Raw genomic sequence first — 16784 nt, 5'->3', positions numbered from 1 at the left:
ACTTGTGATTATTTGTTTTCCCCAGTGGACCGTGGACTCTGTGAGGGACCTGGTCTAATTTGGTCATCGTAGGATACGCATCGCCCAGTACAGAACCGGACAGGTTACTAACAGCAGATTTTTAAAAAAAGAAAAGCTAACAATCGAATAGTTACGGTGCCAAGCACTTATCCTAACATTTTATTAACTCGGTTGATGCTCAGAACCACTCTTAAGGTTAAACTATTCACATTTAAGAAGCAGTGAAATTGAGAGAAGAAATCTTACACAACCGCTAGTAAGTGACCACGCAGTCATTTCAGTTGAGCCATTAAGTGAATCGACGAATGGCCAGGGACACAGCAGCTTGGAAGAGTTGGGGGGCGGGGGGCGGAGCCCAGGCGCGGGAGCCAATGGGCACGCGTCTGTGGCTGGAGGGGGTCTCCTGGGCTTGCTGGCCCCGCCCAGGCCCCGCGGGGGCCGCTGGGAGTTGTGGTCCCTCACCCACCACCCAGCCACGTCACCGCCTGCAAACTCCAAGCCCTCTCCTGCGTGGTGCAGTCCGTACCCCACGCCTCTTGGTAGGCGCCCAGGCCCGTTATCCGCCCTCCCCTCTTTTCTGAGGTCTTTGGTGTAGTCTTCTGGCTCCGCGGTCCCGGCGCTCTCGCTAAGGTCTCCCGGTGTCCCGCCAGCACGGATTAACTTGGTATCGTCTTCTCTCATCCCCTCCTTTGGTATGGCCTTCGGTTCCCGCCACGCCCCCGTGAAGTTGTTTCTGGCACGTCCTCCCAGTTCCTCCCCCTGCTGGAGCGCCCGTAGTCCCTCCCGGTCGCACATTCCCTCGCGCCCTGCGTTTCCGACGCCCGCCCGGGTTGGTACGCGCCGGCCACGCCCCCGCACGCACTTGGTACGCGCCGGCTCCCCCGCCCGCCGCAGTGGTTTGGCTGCGGCGACCCCTCTCCGGCGGCGCGTCCCCCGCGCTTGGTACAGCTCGGCCCGTCTCCCCCGAAGCCGCGCGCCCGCGCCCTCAGTCGGTGGAGCCCGCAGCCCTCCGTGTGGCCCGCGGCAGCCCCCAGCCCGTCGGCCCGCGCTCGCCATGGTCCGTCCGCGCCGTGCCCCGCACCGCTCCGGCGCTGGCGGCCCCCTCGGGGGTCGCGGTCGCCCCCCGCGACCCCTCGTAGTCCGTGCCGTACGCTCGCGCTCCTGGCCGGCCAGCCCCCGAGGCCCGCAGCCGCCGCGGATCCGGGCCCGTTCGGCCCCTCCCATGGTGAGCCCCCCGCCCTTTTTCCAGAGCCTTCCACGGCCCCGCCCCCGCTGGCTCTTCCCCTGGGCTCACGCCTTTGTCCGCGGCCCCCTCCACTTTGGGGTCTCCCCTGTGGCCCGTGGGTGGTCCCGCCTGGGGTCGGGTTCCCCCGTGGAACCCCTGGTGGTACGCCCCCGACTCTCCCCTTTGTTACGCTTTTGGGTCGAAGTGGGGGGGTGTACAGGGGCGGGGCGGGCTCAAATTACTGCTGACTTCGCGTCCCGATTTAAATGCGGGGTGGGGGCCGGGCGGGCAGACGGCCGGCATGCGCGCTTGTTTTTCCGATTGGAAAGTTGGTCTCCGGGCTGGAAATTTGGAAATGGGGGAGGGGGCTGGGAGGGAGGGGACGGCGGCCAGAGGGGGCCCGCGTTTGCACTCGCGCGCCCAGATGTTGCACCCGGGGGCGTTCTCCCCTGGGCCCGCACGGTGCTCGTGGCGTGCGCACCCAGAATTTGCACTCGCCGAAATGTGGGATGCTTTTATGGATTGCAATTAGCCCAGACCTTAAACGTAAATATTCAGCTTTGCAAGTATATTAGACTGCACACGCTTCCCCAGACCCAAAACAAGCACAGACTTTTTAAAAATCTTAAACGCTTATCCGGGGTCATAAAACTGCACATTGCTTGCCCCAGTGTGAGATTTCCTCTGGGCTTGTGTTCAAGCTCACTTCTTAAATACACTGCCCCAACGTTGTTCGTGGCAGAGGTATGTCAGTTCTACTCAAGCCTCAAACAGGCTTCCTGGGCTCTTAAACGCGAATACGCAGACTCTGATCACCTCCCGAAACTTAAACATACCTCTTCGCTCCACTGCCTTCTCCCCTGCCTGAAGCTTTCACATCTAGTTGTTCCAAAGTGCTTCCTGGGTCCTTAAACATGCATCCTAAGGCATTAAACCTCAGTCCAGATACCAAATGGGCTTCCTTGTGCAGTAAACAACAACAAATCAGATGTCAGAGACAGCACAATTTTGCACACACTTGCCCAGATGCGAGATTTCCTTTAGAGTTGCACTTCAAGCCTAGTCGTTAAATACGATCCTCCCATCTTGGGTTTTGGGCAAACATTCCTGGTCTTTACACATATGGCCCTAGATCCAAACACCTTTCGAGTGCTAATCAACCTGCTCTTCCAAACAAGCAACGGTTAAATGTGTTGCTGGAACTTACATTGGGCCCTTAAGCGCATTCACCTGATCTTAAACCTGTCTTGGTGGCGGTAAATGCCTATGTGGGTGGTCATACACACAGTTCTAAAAACGTGTACAGTCCAGATATCCCAGGTCCAAACGCACCATAAAATTTGTATGTTGCAAGCACATTGTCATCTCGAAAGCCCTCCAGCTGTGTGCGTTAACTACATTTCCTCGGGTGCTGTAAATCCCGGGCTTGGGCACCCAGCCTGCATCTCAGACATGCTCCAGCCTTAAACGTACCCCAGCAGCACGTCCTCACACCAGCATTCCCTTTGGTTTTCTTCCTGATCTTAGACGGTTGCCCAAGGCCCAGAATCGCCTGCCCAGGTGGACGGCATATTTGTTCAGGTTTTAATTCCCACAAAATAAAATTTTTCCTGCCTGTTGTTATTCTGGGACAAGAGCTCTCCGTCTACTTTATAGGAAATTTGGAAAATACCGTTCATAATAAGGTGAAAGGAAACCACCCTTATGAATTTTTTTTGCTGCTTGGAGGCGCCTGCTACTGAGATTTTCATAGGTTTCCTGTTGCCCAGCTGTGTCTAAAGCTTTCTGTTGTTTGAGGTGGTTTTGGTTTAAAAAAGATAATTGGGAGAGTGCCTGTGAGTGGAATTCGTAGCTTTGTTTGGCTTTATTGCTCAAACGTTCTGGTGTTTTGCAAGTGTTTTGGTGTGAGACCCCCTCCAGGTGCTGTCCGACTTCTCTTCCAAATGCGTCCCCACCTCCCTGCTGTCTTTCTTCTGGTTGGTTCTGTTCCTTTGTATGTTTCTGGCCGTACGGTCCCTGCATCCCTGGGGTCAGCCTGGTGTGTGCAGGGCAGGCCGTGCGCCTGGGAAGGTTGGCACCGGCACGAGCCAGAGGGGAGCGTGAACTTTCTCCTGAGGTTGACGAAGAGTCTTAGGAGGGTTTGGGCATGGGAGGGACGGGGCAAGCCAGTGTCAGACAGCCCAGGCTGGCCGTGTGCGGGCCGCAGGGAATCCCTGGGCCCAGCCTGGGTAGGGAACTCCCCGCCAGCTGGCTTGTGCCCGCTGTGGTGGTGGCATTCCAGGCTGAGCACAGCTGGGTGGAGCCTGGAGGGGGGAAGAGGCTGTCAGGACTCCGCTTGGGCCAGTGTCGTGGTAACCAGTGGGCTGGGGGGACAGCAGAAAAGGACATGAGGGTCGGTCTCTCCTGGTCGTGACCACTGGGGGAAGAAGTTTGGAAGTTTTCAGCAGAGGATTTGGGTCTTAATATTGGGATGTCGTCGCCTCTGGGATATGTAGGCTCCACCTGTCAGTGCAGGTCCCCCAGCCTCAGTTTTCCCACTCCCTTCCCCTCCCCCCAACCAACTGCAGGAAGGTGCTCGGGTCTTCGGGGCCCTGGGTCCCATCAGTCCCTCCTCGCCCGGGCTCACCCTTGGGGGTCTGGCCGTGAGTGAGCACCGGCTCAGCAACAAGCTGCTGGCCTGGAGTGGCGTCCTCGAGTGGCAGGAGGTGAGCTGGTCTGTGTCGGGTCCCCTGTGAGTTCCTGTGGGGGATGGGGGCTGGCCTTGAGGGTCCCGTCTGTCCCTGTGGGTGGGGGACAGGCCTGGGCACCTAGGCTGTTGCTGTGATGCCCCTCCTGCCCCCACAGAAGCGCAGACCCTTCTCCGACTCCACCGCAAAGCTGAAGCGGACCCTGCCCTGCCAGGCCTACGTGAACCAAGGGGAGAACCTGTGAGTGCCCGGAGGCCGGGCGGCTGGGTGGGCGGGGCAGTGGGTGGCCTTCCATGACCTGCCCCTTCCTGCAGGGAGACCGACCAGTGGCCACAGAAGCTGATCATGCAGCTGATCCCGCAGCAGCTGCTGGTGAGACCCGCGCCCCCTCCCCGGCCCACTCCCCAGAGCACCCTACGCCCCAGCACTGACCCAGCTGTCCCCTTGTCGTCCCCAGACCACGCTGGGCCCCCTGTTCCGCAACTCCCAGCTGGCCCAGTTCCACTTCACCAACAGAGACTGCGACTCGCTCAAGGGGCTCTGCCGCATCATGGGCAACGGCTTCGTGAGTCGGGCAGGCGGGAGGTGGGGCGCGGGGCGCGGGGCAGCACCCGCATGAGCAGGGCACTCTGGTGACACGGTGCAGCGGGAGGCAGAGCTCTGCCAGGCAATCCCAGGCAGGGTGCTGGCGCCCAGGCCATGTCTCCTGGGGACCTGGGGTACTTGTTCCCTCTCGTGGCATCTCAGGCCCTGTCTACAAATTAAGATCTTGGGAATTCTCAGTAGAGCAGAGACAGAGACACCCGGGGAGCTTCCGGCTGAGAGCTGGCTGTCGGGGATGTGAGTAGAGGGACCTGGATTGGCCCTGCTGGGGCCCAGGAGCCTGTTGGGGACACAGTACATGGCAGGGACCTGGTAAATGGGTGTGGCCAGGGGCAAGAGTGAGCCAGAAGGGAAGAGTTTGTGCTGGGGGCTGTTTCCTCATCTGTGAAATGGGCTAACAGTAGGCCTTACTTCATAGTGTCAGTGGGAGGCTGGAGCGAGTGAGTTTCTCTGAGGTGCTTGAGACGGTGCTTTTAGTACACAGCGCTCAGTAAACACCAGCCGGACGCGGGCACGGGGCGGTTCGGGAGGGAGAGGGCCGGGCTGCAGGAGGTGCTGGGGAGGGGGTGGGAATGGGTTGGGAGCGAGTCATCTGCCCAGTGGACTTGACCCTGGGGTCATCCCCAGTCCCTATTCCCCTTTGGCATAGTCTGCCTCCCCTGCCCCCAGCCACGGTCTCCAGGGCGCTGTGTGCGCTGTTGATGTCCCGGCGGCTCCCTTTCCCTCAGCGGCTGGACACACCGAGCTTGTGCCTCACTCAGCACCGTTTGCTGAGGGCCTGCTGTGCCCAGCCCCAGGGCCCCAGTCTGTAGCGATGATGGAAGTGAGCAGCACCTGCCTTCTGGGAGGGCAGGGATGGGACCCTGAGCCGGGTGGTCCCTGGGTGGCCCTGGGGCCGAGAGGTTGGGCTGGCAGCGTGGAGGGGAGAGTGGAGGTGGGCATGAGTGTTCTGGGATGTGCACAGCCCTGTGTCCAGACACCATAGTTGGGGACAGCTGTCAGGCTTACGTCCTTCCATGTCCCATCAAACAGGCACCAGCACCTGCTTTAACTGATTTACGTAGTACTTGCTATATGTGCTGTTCCACCCATTTTACAGATGAGGAAACTGAGGTTAGAAACAGGAGGCTGCTTGCCTTTGGCCACACAGGCGGTGGCAGAGCTGGGTTTGCACCCAGCAGCAGGGCTGACCGCTGTGCGCTCAACCCTCCAGTCAGGCCGCCTCAGGAGGCGGGCGCACAGCACACGGAGCCTTCGCGGGGTCCTCTCACCCCAAACCTGGGTCCCTGGTGCCACCCTGACCCACCAGTCACTGCAGGGTGGGGACGTGAGATGCACGTCGCGTGCTCTCATTTTGTCTGCAAGCCCCTTGCGAGTGACAACAGCCTTGACTTTGAGGGCTTCTGTCCGCTGAGGACTCGCCGGAGGGGGCGGCCCTGGGTTAGCGGGAGCGCGAGCGGGTCCCTGACCTGCCGCCTCCCCCCAGGCGGGCTGCATGCTCTTCCCCCACATCTCCCCCTGCGAGGTGCGCGTGCTCATGCTCCTGTACTCGTCCAAGAAGAAGATCTTCATGGGCCTCATCCCCTACGACCAGAGCGGCTTCGTCAACGCCATCCGGCAGGTCATCACCACCCGCAAGCAGGTGTGCCCCTGAGCTCTGCCTGCTCCCCCGGGGGACAGAGAGGAGTCAGGCCCAGGCCAGCCCTGGCCTCACCGCGGGCAGAGCGCGATGTGGCGGCAGGAGCAGGGCAGCCGGGAGCAGGCCGAGGCTCACTGCTGTCGGGGCTCGGTGGGAGAAGTGGCCTCAGGAGGCTTCGAGGGGTGCGCTGGGTGGGCGCGCTCATCAAGGAGAGGGCCCGTGTGAGGCTAGAAGGCTCTGCAGGGTGACCACGTGTCCTGGTCACACCTTGCTAATGGATGGCGCCCCCTTTTCTCAAAAGTGTTCCAGCTTGTGTAACAAATACGGCTGCCCAGTTATTAGAGAGACTGTGGGCTTCGTGGGGAGCCATGGGAGGCTGTGAGCAGGTGACAGGCAGGGCCAGCTCTGGGGAGTTCCCTGAGGCTGGGGGGCCAGGATGGGGACCAGGGCAGGAGGATGGGTGGGGCTGGGGCTGACAGACCAGGGTGGGAGGAAGGAACAGGAGGTCCCATGACAGCATTGAGGGTTCCCAGGAGCCTGGCCCCCTCTCCCACCCCTCCCTCCCCTCCCACAGGCAGTGGGACCTGGCGGCGTCAACGCAGGCCCCGTCCAGATCGTCAACAACAAGTTCCTGGCGTGGAGCGGCGTCATGGAGTGGCAGGAGGTGAGCCCTGGGTGGCCTGGGCATCTGGGGTCGCCGCGTCCTCGCTGAGTCTGGGCTGTGAGGGGTGCTGGGGTCTGGGTGTCCCCGCTGAGGTCTCTTTTCCTCTCCCCAAAAGCCCAGGCCTGAGCCCAACAGCCGGTCCAAGAGGTGGCTGCCGTCCCACGTCTACGTGAACCAAGGGGAGATCCTGTGAGTGTCGGGCTGGGGACAGGAGCTGTGTCTTGGGGGGACGGGCCGCCTGACACTCACCCCCTCGTGCCCCACAGGAGGACCGAGCAGTGGCCGAGGAAGCTGTACATGCAGCTCATCCCGCAGCAGCTGCTGGTGAGTGGGGGGGAGGCCTCGTTTTAGGCGGCGGGGAGGGGTGGGGGGCAAGGGTGCTTCCCGGGCAGGTCCCCTAAGCTGGCAGCTGGAGGAGCAGCAGCTGAGCAGGCTGAAGGCTGTCGCCTGGCCAGGCGGGTGGCAGCCACGCCTGAGCAGCAAGTGGAGTCAGCGGGTCTCAGGACTGTCAGGACTGAGTGAGGCGGGGCTGGGGTGGCGATGGACCGTAAATGTGGGGGAGCGGAGGTGGCCTGGACCAGTGGCCGCCAAGGTTGGGCAAAGCAGAGGCATTTGAGACGGCCAAGCGGGACCCCCAGGGGCTGGGGACGGTTGAGGAGTGGGGCTGAGGGGCAGGACTCCGGGTTCCTGCCGTGGAGGTGACGTGTCCCGAGCCCGGTGCTGCGTGCAGCGATGACAGACGCCTCCGTCCGGTCCTGGCCTGGGCAGCGCGGGTGGAGGCTGAGCGCCGGGGCCCTCCCGCCCCGCAGACCACCCTGGTGCCGCTGTTCCGGAACTCGCGCCTGGTGCAGTTCCACTTCACCAAGGACGTGGAGACGCTCAAGAGCCTGTGCCGGATCATGGACAACGGCTTCGTGAGTCGGGCCGCGGGACCAGGCGGGGCGGGTCCACTCTGGGTGAACCGAGCGCCAGTTCCCTGCATCAGCTGGGGAGGTGACGGCAGCCTGGGGATGGGGTACACGCCGGGGTGTGCTGGCGGCTCCCTGGCGCTGTCCTAACCCTGCCGGGCAGGGAGGGCTGTCTGCCCCCAGCGTGCCGTCCCAGGTACCCGGCGATCGTCTTGTCCGGTTGCTCTCAGCCAAGTCCTCTCCGGGAGCCTCGGCTTCTCCGCCTGCGAGGCGGGGAGGGTCGGTCTGCCTCCTGGCTGTTAGCGTCCTGGGGTCTTTGTCCCCAGGTTACCTTACTGTTTCCCTCGACATCAGTTTGAGTAACAACAGCCATAAGTTGTGCACGCGAGGGCCTGGCTGTGTACTGCGTTTGCGTTAAAGCAGCACCAAGGGTTTGACAACATGAGTTCCCGTGGGAACTCTGCAAAGGCCCCGAGTACCCTGGGCCGCACCTCCTCTCCCAGTGCAGGGCTGGCCTCCGCTGGGTCGCTCGGGCTCCTGCGTCGGGGCAGTGGGCTCTTCTGGCCACTGTTGGCTCGGGTGGATGACGTAAGGGGAGGGCACAGGCACTGCCTTGCCTGCCCAGGAGCTCCCAGAGAGTTCCCTCTGTGGACCTGTCACTCTGCGGTCCCCAGGCAGCGCGCAGAGCTAAGCCTTGCAAGTCCCTTGTGTTCTTAGCCTTGGTTTCCCCCGTCTGTACGGTGGGGACTGTCCCTGTGTAGGGTCCAGTGAGACCCATCAGGGACGGACACAGGGAGCACTCGCTCAGTGCATCCACTGGTGGTGATGTCATCACACAAAGCTGCTGGTCATCACGGGGACGGAGGTGGGAGGTTGTCACAGCCCTGGCTCCTTTCCCCTGGCCACTCGGAGCCGGGGCTGCCCCTCAGACAGCAAAGAGGCTGGGGGCCGCTGCTGCGCGCCTGTGTGTCAGCCCACTGGGTGGTGGCTCTGTGCAGCGGGCACCGCGGTCTCCTTGGAGCTTGTTCCACGTGGATTTCCTGGGCCCTCTGTGCAGAGCCCATTGGCCGAGCCCACCTGTGGCTCTTGGCTGCTGTCTCCTCCGCCAGGTGGGTGTAATGGCGGTGCCCACCCCCAGGGGGTCGTGAGGACAAAGCAGTTAGGATGCACCTGGCTCACAGTGCATTCTGTGCCACCAATCCTGGTCTGAGGGACGCTGGCCCTTGTGGCGGGGCGTCCCCTGACACCACGCCCTGCGCCTGCCAGGCCGGCTGCGTGCACTTTTCCTACAAGGCTTCGTGCGAGATCCGCGTGCTCATGCTCCTGTACTCCTCGGAGAAGAAGATCTTCATCGGCCTCATCCCCCACGACCAGAGCAACTTCGTCAACGGCATTCGGCGTGTCATCGCCAACCAGCAGCAGGTCCTGCAGCGGAACCTGGAGCAGGAGCAGCAGCAGCGAGGGGTGAGGCAGGGTGTTCGTGCTCCCCCAACCTGTGCTCTCACCCCCGCCCCCGCTGCTGACTCTTCCTCGTTTCCTCCCACAGATGGGGGGGTAGCGGCCACCTCCCAGGCTGGGCCCCTCCAGGAGTCACAGACGAGGCCCCCGCAGAGACTGGTGAGTGGTGTGCCTGTATGGTGTGCAAGACATACCCTGGGCTGTGCCGGGGCTTTCGGGAAGTAGCAGGGTGAGCCTGGCCTTGGGAAGGCCAGGGCAGTGGTCTCAAGCCTCCTGGGGAACTCCAGCCACACCCCCGGTAGGGAAGGGGGCCTCCCGGGGCAGCAGGAAGTGCAGTGTCCGGGCCTAGGCAGGCAGTGGTGTCGGTGCAGTAGGTGCAGTAGGGCCCGTGCTCCAGAGGCTGGGGTCAGCCCCTCCCACTGTGTCCCCTGCCCCCAGGTGAGATGCTTCTGAGCCGGGGCCCCTGGGGACTGCAACTGCCCAGCAACACGGAGGACAGCGTCCTAAGGTCTCCAAGGATGGTCCCCTCCCCTGTATGTTTCCCCAATAAAGCCTTTTAAAAATCTTCTTGCTGCCTCTGCTCACTGCCGTGGTGTGGGCAGCTCTGGCCCTGCCTGGTGGCCTGTGTGGTCAGAGAGGCCACACCCTTCTCCATGGCTATAGTCCTTAGACTGGTGCCATTCGGGTCCCCTGAGACCCAGACCCCGAGTTTCTTACTGAGTCTGTCTAGGTGGCACCTGGGGGCACATACGTCTAACAAGTTTCTAGGGGAGACGGGCTGCTGGCTGGGGGCCACACTTTGAGATCACTGTCACTAGAGCTGGGAGGCCAGACGGGGCTCCCGCTGCGGTGGCTCCCAGCTCTGACAGGCTGGCTCTGCTTGGTGGGTGTGGCCTTCAAGGCCTCCACATCAGCCCTTGTTTGGCTGTAAGCAGAAAGCAGCTGGGTGGGGGCACTTTTTGCCTGGTGTGGTGGCTCCAGCTTTGGGGTCCCAGGGCTGGGTCTGGCTCCTGGCTGTCACCATAATCTCCCAGCGGCAGGTCCAGACCCATGTGCACTGGGTTGACGTCCAGTGTCAGAGAACCCGAGCCCCGCCTGGGTTTTGTCCTCATGTCCCTGAACCAAGCTCTAAGTTGGGTAATGGGGCTCACTGTTGGCTCTGGAGAGGCCCACTCAGGGCCCTGACCCCTGGTTCTCCACCCTCACTGAAGTGCCCATAGCCAGGTCCCAGCAAAGCCTGAATCGCCTCTGCAGGGCCTTCGCAGGGTCCTGGAACTGAACGCCGGTCTCCCTCCAAAGCAAGCTGGGTCCCACCCGGAGGGACAGACGGGCAGCACCAGCCCCCGACCCCACTTTTCTGTTTCCTGACAATGTCCCTAAAGCCTCAGTCTGCAAGAAACAAATGGAGCCTCCTGAGGCAGGCCCTGGCCCACCCCCAGCGAGGACCCCCTTGCTCCCCGCAAAGCGCTGGCCAAGCTTGAGGAAAGCAGCGTTTATTGCGGGCGGGCGCGGCTCAGCCGTCGGAGAACTGGCGGTACAGCCGCTCCAGCCGCGGCTCCGGGCGCAGCCGGAACGGGATCTCCAGGATCTCCGAGAAGCCTTCGGCCAGCGTCGGGGCCTCGAACTGTTTCCTGGCAGCGGATGGGACAGTGAGGGAGGGCCAGGCCGCCGCCTGACCGGGCGCCGCCCCACGCCCGCCCGCCCGCGGTGGTACCTGTAGCCGAACATGACCACGTCAGACACGGGCGCGTGCGAGGAGCCGGTCATCTCGCGGAACTGCGGGGTGGGGAGGGCGGCAGGCTGGGGTCAGGCCGGGGTCAGGCGGGGGTCAGGCCGGGGCGGGGCTGGGGGGGAGGGCTCGCGGGGCGCAGGGGCTCACCCGGTTGTTGTGGCGCGCCTGCTCCAGGGTGGCGGTGAAGAGGAAGCAGCGGCAGGGGACGCCGGCGTCTCTGGCGCACTGGATGTACCTGTCGGGGCCAGGAAGGTGCGGCGCTGTCCGCGGGCCCGGCCCACCCCACCGGCCGCCTCCCCGGGGGCCCTGGTACCTGGCCCGGCTGGGGGCGTCCGGGTTCGTGTTGTCGATCGCGACCCGTTTCCTTTGCCTTAGCGCTGCCTCACACGTGGTCACACAGCGCTGCCAGGAGCCCAGCGTGTCCTGGGGGATGCGGGGAGAGCAGGTCACAGACGGGTCGGGAGACGCGGGAGGAGACCAAGCCCGCGACGGGGCAGAGCAGCAGGGGCACGCAGCGGGGCAGTGACGGGAGGGAAGCGGCCCCAAAGCGAGACGGGACTGGGCACGGTGCGGGTCGCGCAGCCGCGGACGGGCTGTACCCTGTTCACGTGGACGTATCCCGCCGACACGAGATGCTCCTGGAGGAAGGTGGACTTCCCGGCTGTGGGGGGCGAGTGTCAGCAGGCGGCCTGGGACCAGCGGGCGGGGGTCGGGCATCCAGAGGGAGGCCAGGGCGTCTCACCCCCGGGGAATCCCACGGCGACCACCACCTCCGGGTTGGAGCTCAAGAGGGAGCTGGACTCGGGGAGGCAGAGAGGCCCCGAGCGGGAGACGGTCCTCTGCGAGGGGCCGACAGGACGCGTGAGACCCCCGCACCAGGCCCAGGGCCCTCCCGCGCCCGCCGCGGGCCTCACCGGGTCGAAGGCGGGGAGCTCGAAGCGGGCCACCGGCCACTTGAGAAAGAACTCCTCGGGCGTGGCGAAGGGCAGGCCAAGGTTGAGCGCAAACTGGGGGTGAGGGCAGAGGTCAGAGGGTGGGGCCAGACCCCTGAGGGGGCGGGGCAGAGGGGCGGGGCCTCACCAGGCGGTCTGCGCAAGAGAAGTCCTTCTTTTTCCGCCCGGGGGCCCAGTTGGCTGGGCGTCCGGCTGCGTCTGGAACACAGGACACCCCTTCTGTGCACCAGCAAGCCGGGACGGGGGCGCCCGGCCCAGCCACAGCAGCCCCCGGCCTTACCTCCCACGAAGACGCTGTCCCCGATGGAGATGGGCACGCCCTCGTTGGCCTGGGAAGGACAGGCAGTGAGGACCCCCTTCCCGCGGCTGTCTGCCGGGCTCCTTGGGGCTGCTCCGCTTGGTCTGTGCCCTGCACCGGGCCTGATCTCTGACCTTTCACGTCCCCACCCTCCGACCACTTCTCACTCATTGTCACCACCTTCACCTGGAGCCCGCCACCATCACCTCTGCCTGGACTCCAGTCACCTTGCTGTCTCCCGGCCTCCGCCTCCGCTCCCGTCAGTTCCCCAAGTGGCCACCAGGGGGCGCCTGTGCCCACGATGTCAGCTCGCAGCCCCTCTCCTGCAGCCCTTCCCCAGCTCCCGCCTCACTCCGGGTAAAAGCAAAGTCTTCACTGTGGCCCACAAGGCCCTGCTCTCTCCCTTCGCTCACTCAGGTCCAGCCACATGGGCTGCCCCACTGCCGGTAACGGTACCAGGCCCGGCCCTACCTCAGGGCCTTTACACTGGCTGTTGCTCCAGTCTGCGCCTCTCCCCGGGCATCGATGGCTCCTTCCCTCACCTGCTTTACACCTTTACCCAAACGCCACCTTCTCAGAGAGGCCATCCTTGAGCACTGTAGCTAAACCAACACCTTGCTTTGTCTTGCTTCACTCTCTGCTATTTTACACCCAGTCTACCCACTTACAGTCCCGCCCTCACTGTACACTGCTGCCGCGGACGCGTTTTCTCCTTCGCTAATGTCTTCAGCACAAAAATGGGCTGAACTTCAGAACGAAGGCACACATAGGAATGAATGAACAAATGAGCAGTATCTCTCTCGACCACTCTGATTTTCAGAGTTCGAGAGCACTGTCCTCATAAACCAACACCTAGGATGTGACAAGTAAAAACAGAAGTTGGGGACCAAAGGAGGACAGGAGAGGAGGAGTGAGAAAGAGGACTGGACCAGAGAGACCCAGGGGGCGGCGGGGCAGGAGGCCAGTGGCAGCGCAGCTCACCTGCTCCTGCAGATGGTCCCACATGCCAGTCACTGGCTTCCGGTACAAGCCCGCGTGTGTGGCCACCAGCACCTGTGGATGGGGAGGGGTCACGCCATCCTCAGCTCCCCCTGGAGCACCCACTGGATGCTACCCCAACACTCACCAACGCAGGGAGAGCTGCCAGTGACCCAGAGCTGGTGGCTTATGCTGGGTTCCTGGCAGCATAGCCGCCCCTCCGAGGCCTCTGCCCCTCATCCCAGGGTCCCTGTTCCCCTTCTTCTTCAATTGGGGTCTCATAACCCTCTCTGGGTCTCCCACATAGCCCCTCAGCCTCCCTTCCAGCCGTACCTGGAAGGGGACCCCCAACTTCTCCACCACAGCCTCCACCTTGGCCTTGAACTCCTCTGCTGGCAGCTTCCCACGTCCAATGCCCATCTGGTTGGTGAAGATCACCAGCTGGAGAAGAGATGGGTGTCACCAGGCACCCTCCTCACGAGGGCCCTGGTCTGACCCGCAGTCTGGACACCACGTGCACACACCTTGTAGCCCTCGGCTTCCAGCTCCCGGAGCTTCCTCGGAATCTCTGGGTACAAGATCCTAGGGTGGGTAGGAAGCAGTAGGGGTCACCCGGGGCCTGGAGGTGGACTCCAGGCCTCACTCACATCCTTCTCTCGCCTCTTGTCACCTCCAGTCACTGGGGCCAGTGGGAAAGACCTTCCCGGAAAGTGTGGTGATGAGGGTCCCATCCAGATCAAAGCCGGCCACCTGGTGTTGCCAAGAAAAGAGGAATAGCAGTACTGTGACATCTCTGACCCTCCTCACTCAGGGTGACTCACAGCAACCCAGTGAGGCAGGGTCTATTACTACCCCCATCTTAGAGATGGGGAAACGGAGTCACAGAGCACCTGCATGTCTGTGTGAGGACATGGCACAGCAAGAACGTTGTCACTGATACCCCAAGTGCAGAGCCTGAGATCTTCACTGGCTCCCACCACTCCTGCGCCCCCGGCCACAGTGCTCCAGTCCTTAAAATGGGGGTATCTTAGCCACCCTTCTCCCCTGGCCTCCTCCACTGCACAGGGTTAATAACCGTGACAATAAAAACAGGAGCAAAGCTTTGATCGGTGCTAACTGCACATCAGGGACTGTGCCACGTGCTTTTCATGGAATCACCATCGTAGCAGTGAGAAGTGGGACTCAGAGAATGTGGTGGTAACAGCGTTTGAACTCAAGTCTCTCTGGCCCTAAAAAGATACTCGTCATAACTCCTGCTGACATGGTCATGATCACTGCTAGATGGTTATGTGGGTCAGGCAGGAGCTGACATACATCATTTTCCCCATTGCTTGTAATGACCCCGGAGTTTGTTATCAGGGCCATTTCTCAGAACAGTACATGGAAGTTAAAAGAAGTTGAGGCACACGGGCACAAAGCAAACTTGGGATCAAGTCCCCAGGATGCTGCTGCTCCCTTAGCCCTCAGCTTGGCCCTCACCTTGCCCTGGGGCTTCACCCCAGATGTTGTGAACACTAACAACTTCCCCAAGTTCTCCCAGCCGGGGGATGACTTCCGCATCCGCTTCTTCTGCTGCTCAGCTTCCTCCTTCTCCTCCGAAGCCACTGGAGGGGTGCCGGGTGGAGTATCTGGCTGGGATCCTGGAGTGCGGGTCTCTTCCCAGCGCAGGGTCAGCGGGTGGAGGCCGTTGACCAAATATAGCGTGTCCCCCACCCCTAGAGTGCCCTCCAACCCCGGCTTCAACTCCTGGGTCCCGGCAGTTGAGGGGTTAACTCCCAGCTGCAGAGAAAGAGGGAGGTGCTTCGACTGGCTCCACCCCCACAAGACACCTCCTCCAATCAAATACCCTGGGAAAGGACTTGCCTTTCTGCATCTACCAATCAGACCCTTAAGCCCCACCTCTTCGCTATATACCACCAATTGGGGCTTTGGAAAGATTACAGGTTTCCAGTGTCGTCCAATTTGAAAGGGAATGGAAGGACACCACCCCACTGAAGGAGGCACTGCTTTACGGGCCACACCTCCTTCTCCCCCAGCCAATCAGATTTTTCTAATGGGTCTGTACCCGCCAGCTTGTGATTCCTCCCTGAACCCCACCCCCAGGCCTTGCTTCCCCTTTCAGAAGCACTAGTACCTGTTTCACTGCCACTGTCCGGGTCTCAGGATCTGCGACCAGCTCCACTGAGGGTGGAAGGAGTAGAGTCAGGATTTACATACTTTTCTGATTGATTCCCTCATTTCTGGGGAGTGTCGCCAGCTTCAGGCTATAGCATCCATTCGGGAGGGAGTAGGAGGCAGTTTATTTCTAAATGGGATTGGCTCCTTGACATGCAATAGCCAGATAGAGGCCCTAGGATTGCCTGACACTGGTCCTTGCCTAGGGACAGGGCGGATACTTTTCTCTACAGAAGTGGCTTCCTCCTTGACAAAAAGTGTGGCTAGATGCAGGTCCTGGGCTTGGCCTGTTACCGTCCACCCTTTCCTAGAGACATTTACTTTTCTCCGTAGGATCGTCTCTCTTTGGCAAGGGCTGTAGCCTGTTTCAGGCCTTCACGATGGCCTATGAGCATCTTTCTCCGCCCAGTGACCATTCTCTCGGAATTGGCTCCATCCCCTTTCCCCTGAGGGGTCTGCCTAGTTCTAAGTCAAGCACAACCCTTCTCTTTCTGTGCTCCTCACAGGGCATCTTCCAACTTTGGAACTGGCTACACCACGCAATTCCACCTAGAGGCCAGCTGACCGTCTCTCTCACTCGATTAACTGTCCACCTTTCCCACTGCCAGTGTTCCCGCTCCAGAAGCAGGCCCCGTCCTGCCCACCTTGGTTTCTGGAGCACTTCCGGTCCGTAACCTGGGTCAGGGGTCCCCGGCCCAGGACCAGGGCTTGCCCTCCTGAGGGCAGGAAAATTGGGGACGCCCCTCCAGGGGGGCTCTCCAGCCACAGGCGGCCCTGGACCTCCACCTCCGCCATCCTAGGTGCCGGCCTAGGGAGGAAGCAGGTAAATGGGTTTCAGCCGCAAGTCGCCCGAGTTCGCTACAGGAAGTCCCGCCTCCTCCCACTACCACCAGAAATTCCCTCCAGCCTCTGAGGGCTCCGGAAATCCCACCCCTTCGCCAGCCTCGGGCTTGCGCCGTTTCCCAGGCGACGACGCCAGCTCCATCCGTCGGCGAGGTGGGATCCCTGCTTTCCGAAGGCGGAGACCCGGAGCCTCTCGCTTGCCCCCGTCTCGCGCCCACACTCACCTGTGCCCGCCGCTCGGGCTCAGGCGCCACTTCCGACCCAGGCGGGGCTGCTGCCCGAGGCGCTCTGCCCGCACCTCGGCGGGCGGCTCTCTGGGCCTCGGCGGACGGAAATGACTCGTCCCACGGGGGGACGGGGGGGGGGAGCCTTGGCTCCTCCCACGACGGCAGCCCCGCCCCCTCCCAGACCTCTGGCCCTTAGGGTCCTTCCGCTTCATCTCTCTTGTTGCAATGCGAAGCTCAGGCCAGTAGAGGGAGTGGATCCTCCGTTCACAGATTTTCTTTCCACTTTGACCTCTAAGCTTTCTTTCCCATGTAATGATCATTGTTAGTCGAAGTAGCCCCCGCCCCTGACAGCACTCCTAGTCCTAGGTCTTTC

At 62.0% G+C, this 16784-nt stretch overlaps 2 protein-coding genes across 2 annotated transcripts; one reads left to right on the top strand and one right to left on the bottom strand.

The window, feature by feature from the left end:
* The first annotated feature begins 731 nt into the window (after positions 1-731).
* PTOV1 (prostate tumor overexpressed 1) lies at positions 732-9771 on the top strand. Its single transcript, XM_012643156.1, has 13 exons — positions 732-1246; positions 3814-3951; positions 4091-4173; positions 4248-4305; positions 4391-4498; positions 6023-6178; positions 6750-6839; positions 6955-7028; positions 7106-7163; positions 7649-7753; positions 9014-9211; positions 9294-9364; positions 9644-9771. The coding sequence occupies exons 1-12, from the start codon at positions 1076-1078 to the stop codon at positions 9303-9305; spliced, it is 1251 nt and encodes a 416-aa protein (XP_012498610.1). The 5' UTR covers positions 732-1075; the 3' UTR covers positions 9306-9364; positions 9644-9771.
* Positions 9772-10685: 914 nt separating this feature from the next.
* PNKP (polynucleotide kinase 3'-phosphatase) lies at positions 10686-16524 on the bottom strand. The gene is made up of 17 exons (XM_012643155.1): positions 16409-16524; positions 15986-16149; positions 15301-15347; positions 14646-14945; positions 13837-13916; positions 13691-13748; positions 13500-13607; positions 13170-13241; positions 12171-12219; positions 12018-12088; positions 11852-11944; positions 11680-11776; positions 11537-11598; positions 11251-11360; positions 11085-11172; positions 10920-10981; positions 10686-10836 (listed from the first exon to the last, which is right to left on the bottom strand). The coding sequence occupies exons 2-17, from the start codon at positions 16134-16136 to the stop codon at positions 10719-10721; spliced, it is 1566 nt and encodes a 521-aa protein (XP_012498609.1). The 5' UTR covers positions 16137-16149; positions 16409-16524; the 3' UTR covers positions 10686-10718.
* Positions 16525-16784: the final 260 nt, after the last annotated feature.

The sequence above is a fragment of the Propithecus coquereli genome, unplaced genomic scaffold, assembly GCF_000956105.1.
Source record: "Propithecus coquereli isolate 6110/MARCELLA unplaced genomic scaffold, Pcoq_1.0 Scaffold193, whole genome shotgun sequence".
Lineage (NCBI taxonomy): Eukaryota > Metazoa > Chordata > Mammalia > Primates > Indriidae > Propithecus > Propithecus coquereli.
The sequence above is the reverse complement of the archived record's forward strand: the minus strand, read 5'-3'. Positions and strand labels throughout refer to the sequence as shown.

Bases quoted from the DNA above. Each gene is read 5' to 3' on its own strand.
- PTOV1 (XM_012643156.1), top strand. From the start codon at position 1,076: ATGGTCCGTCCGCGCCGTGCCCCGCACCGCTCCGGCGCTGGCGGCCCC. The intron at 4,306-4,390 runs GTGAGACCCGCG...TGTCGTCCCCAG, and splicing joins TGATCCCGCAGCAGCTGCTG to ACCACGCTGGGCCCCCTGTT. The intron at 6,840-6,954 runs GTGAGCCCTGGG...TCTCCCCAAAAG, and splicing joins GCGTCATGGAGTGGCAGGAG to CCCAGGCCTGAGCCCAACAG.
- PNKP (XM_012643155.1), bottom strand. From the start codon at position 16,136: ATGGCGGAGGTGGAGGTCCAGGGCCGCCTGTGGCTGGAGAGCCCCCCT. The intron at 13,608-13,690 runs GTGTGTGCACGT...TCTCTTCTCCAG, and splicing joins TGGAAGCCGAGGGCTACAAG to CTGGTGATCTTCACCAACCA. The intron at 11,173-11,250 runs GTACCAGGGCCC...TGGCCCCGACAG, and splicing joins GACGCCCCCAGCCGGGCCAG to GTACATCCAGTGCGCCAGAG.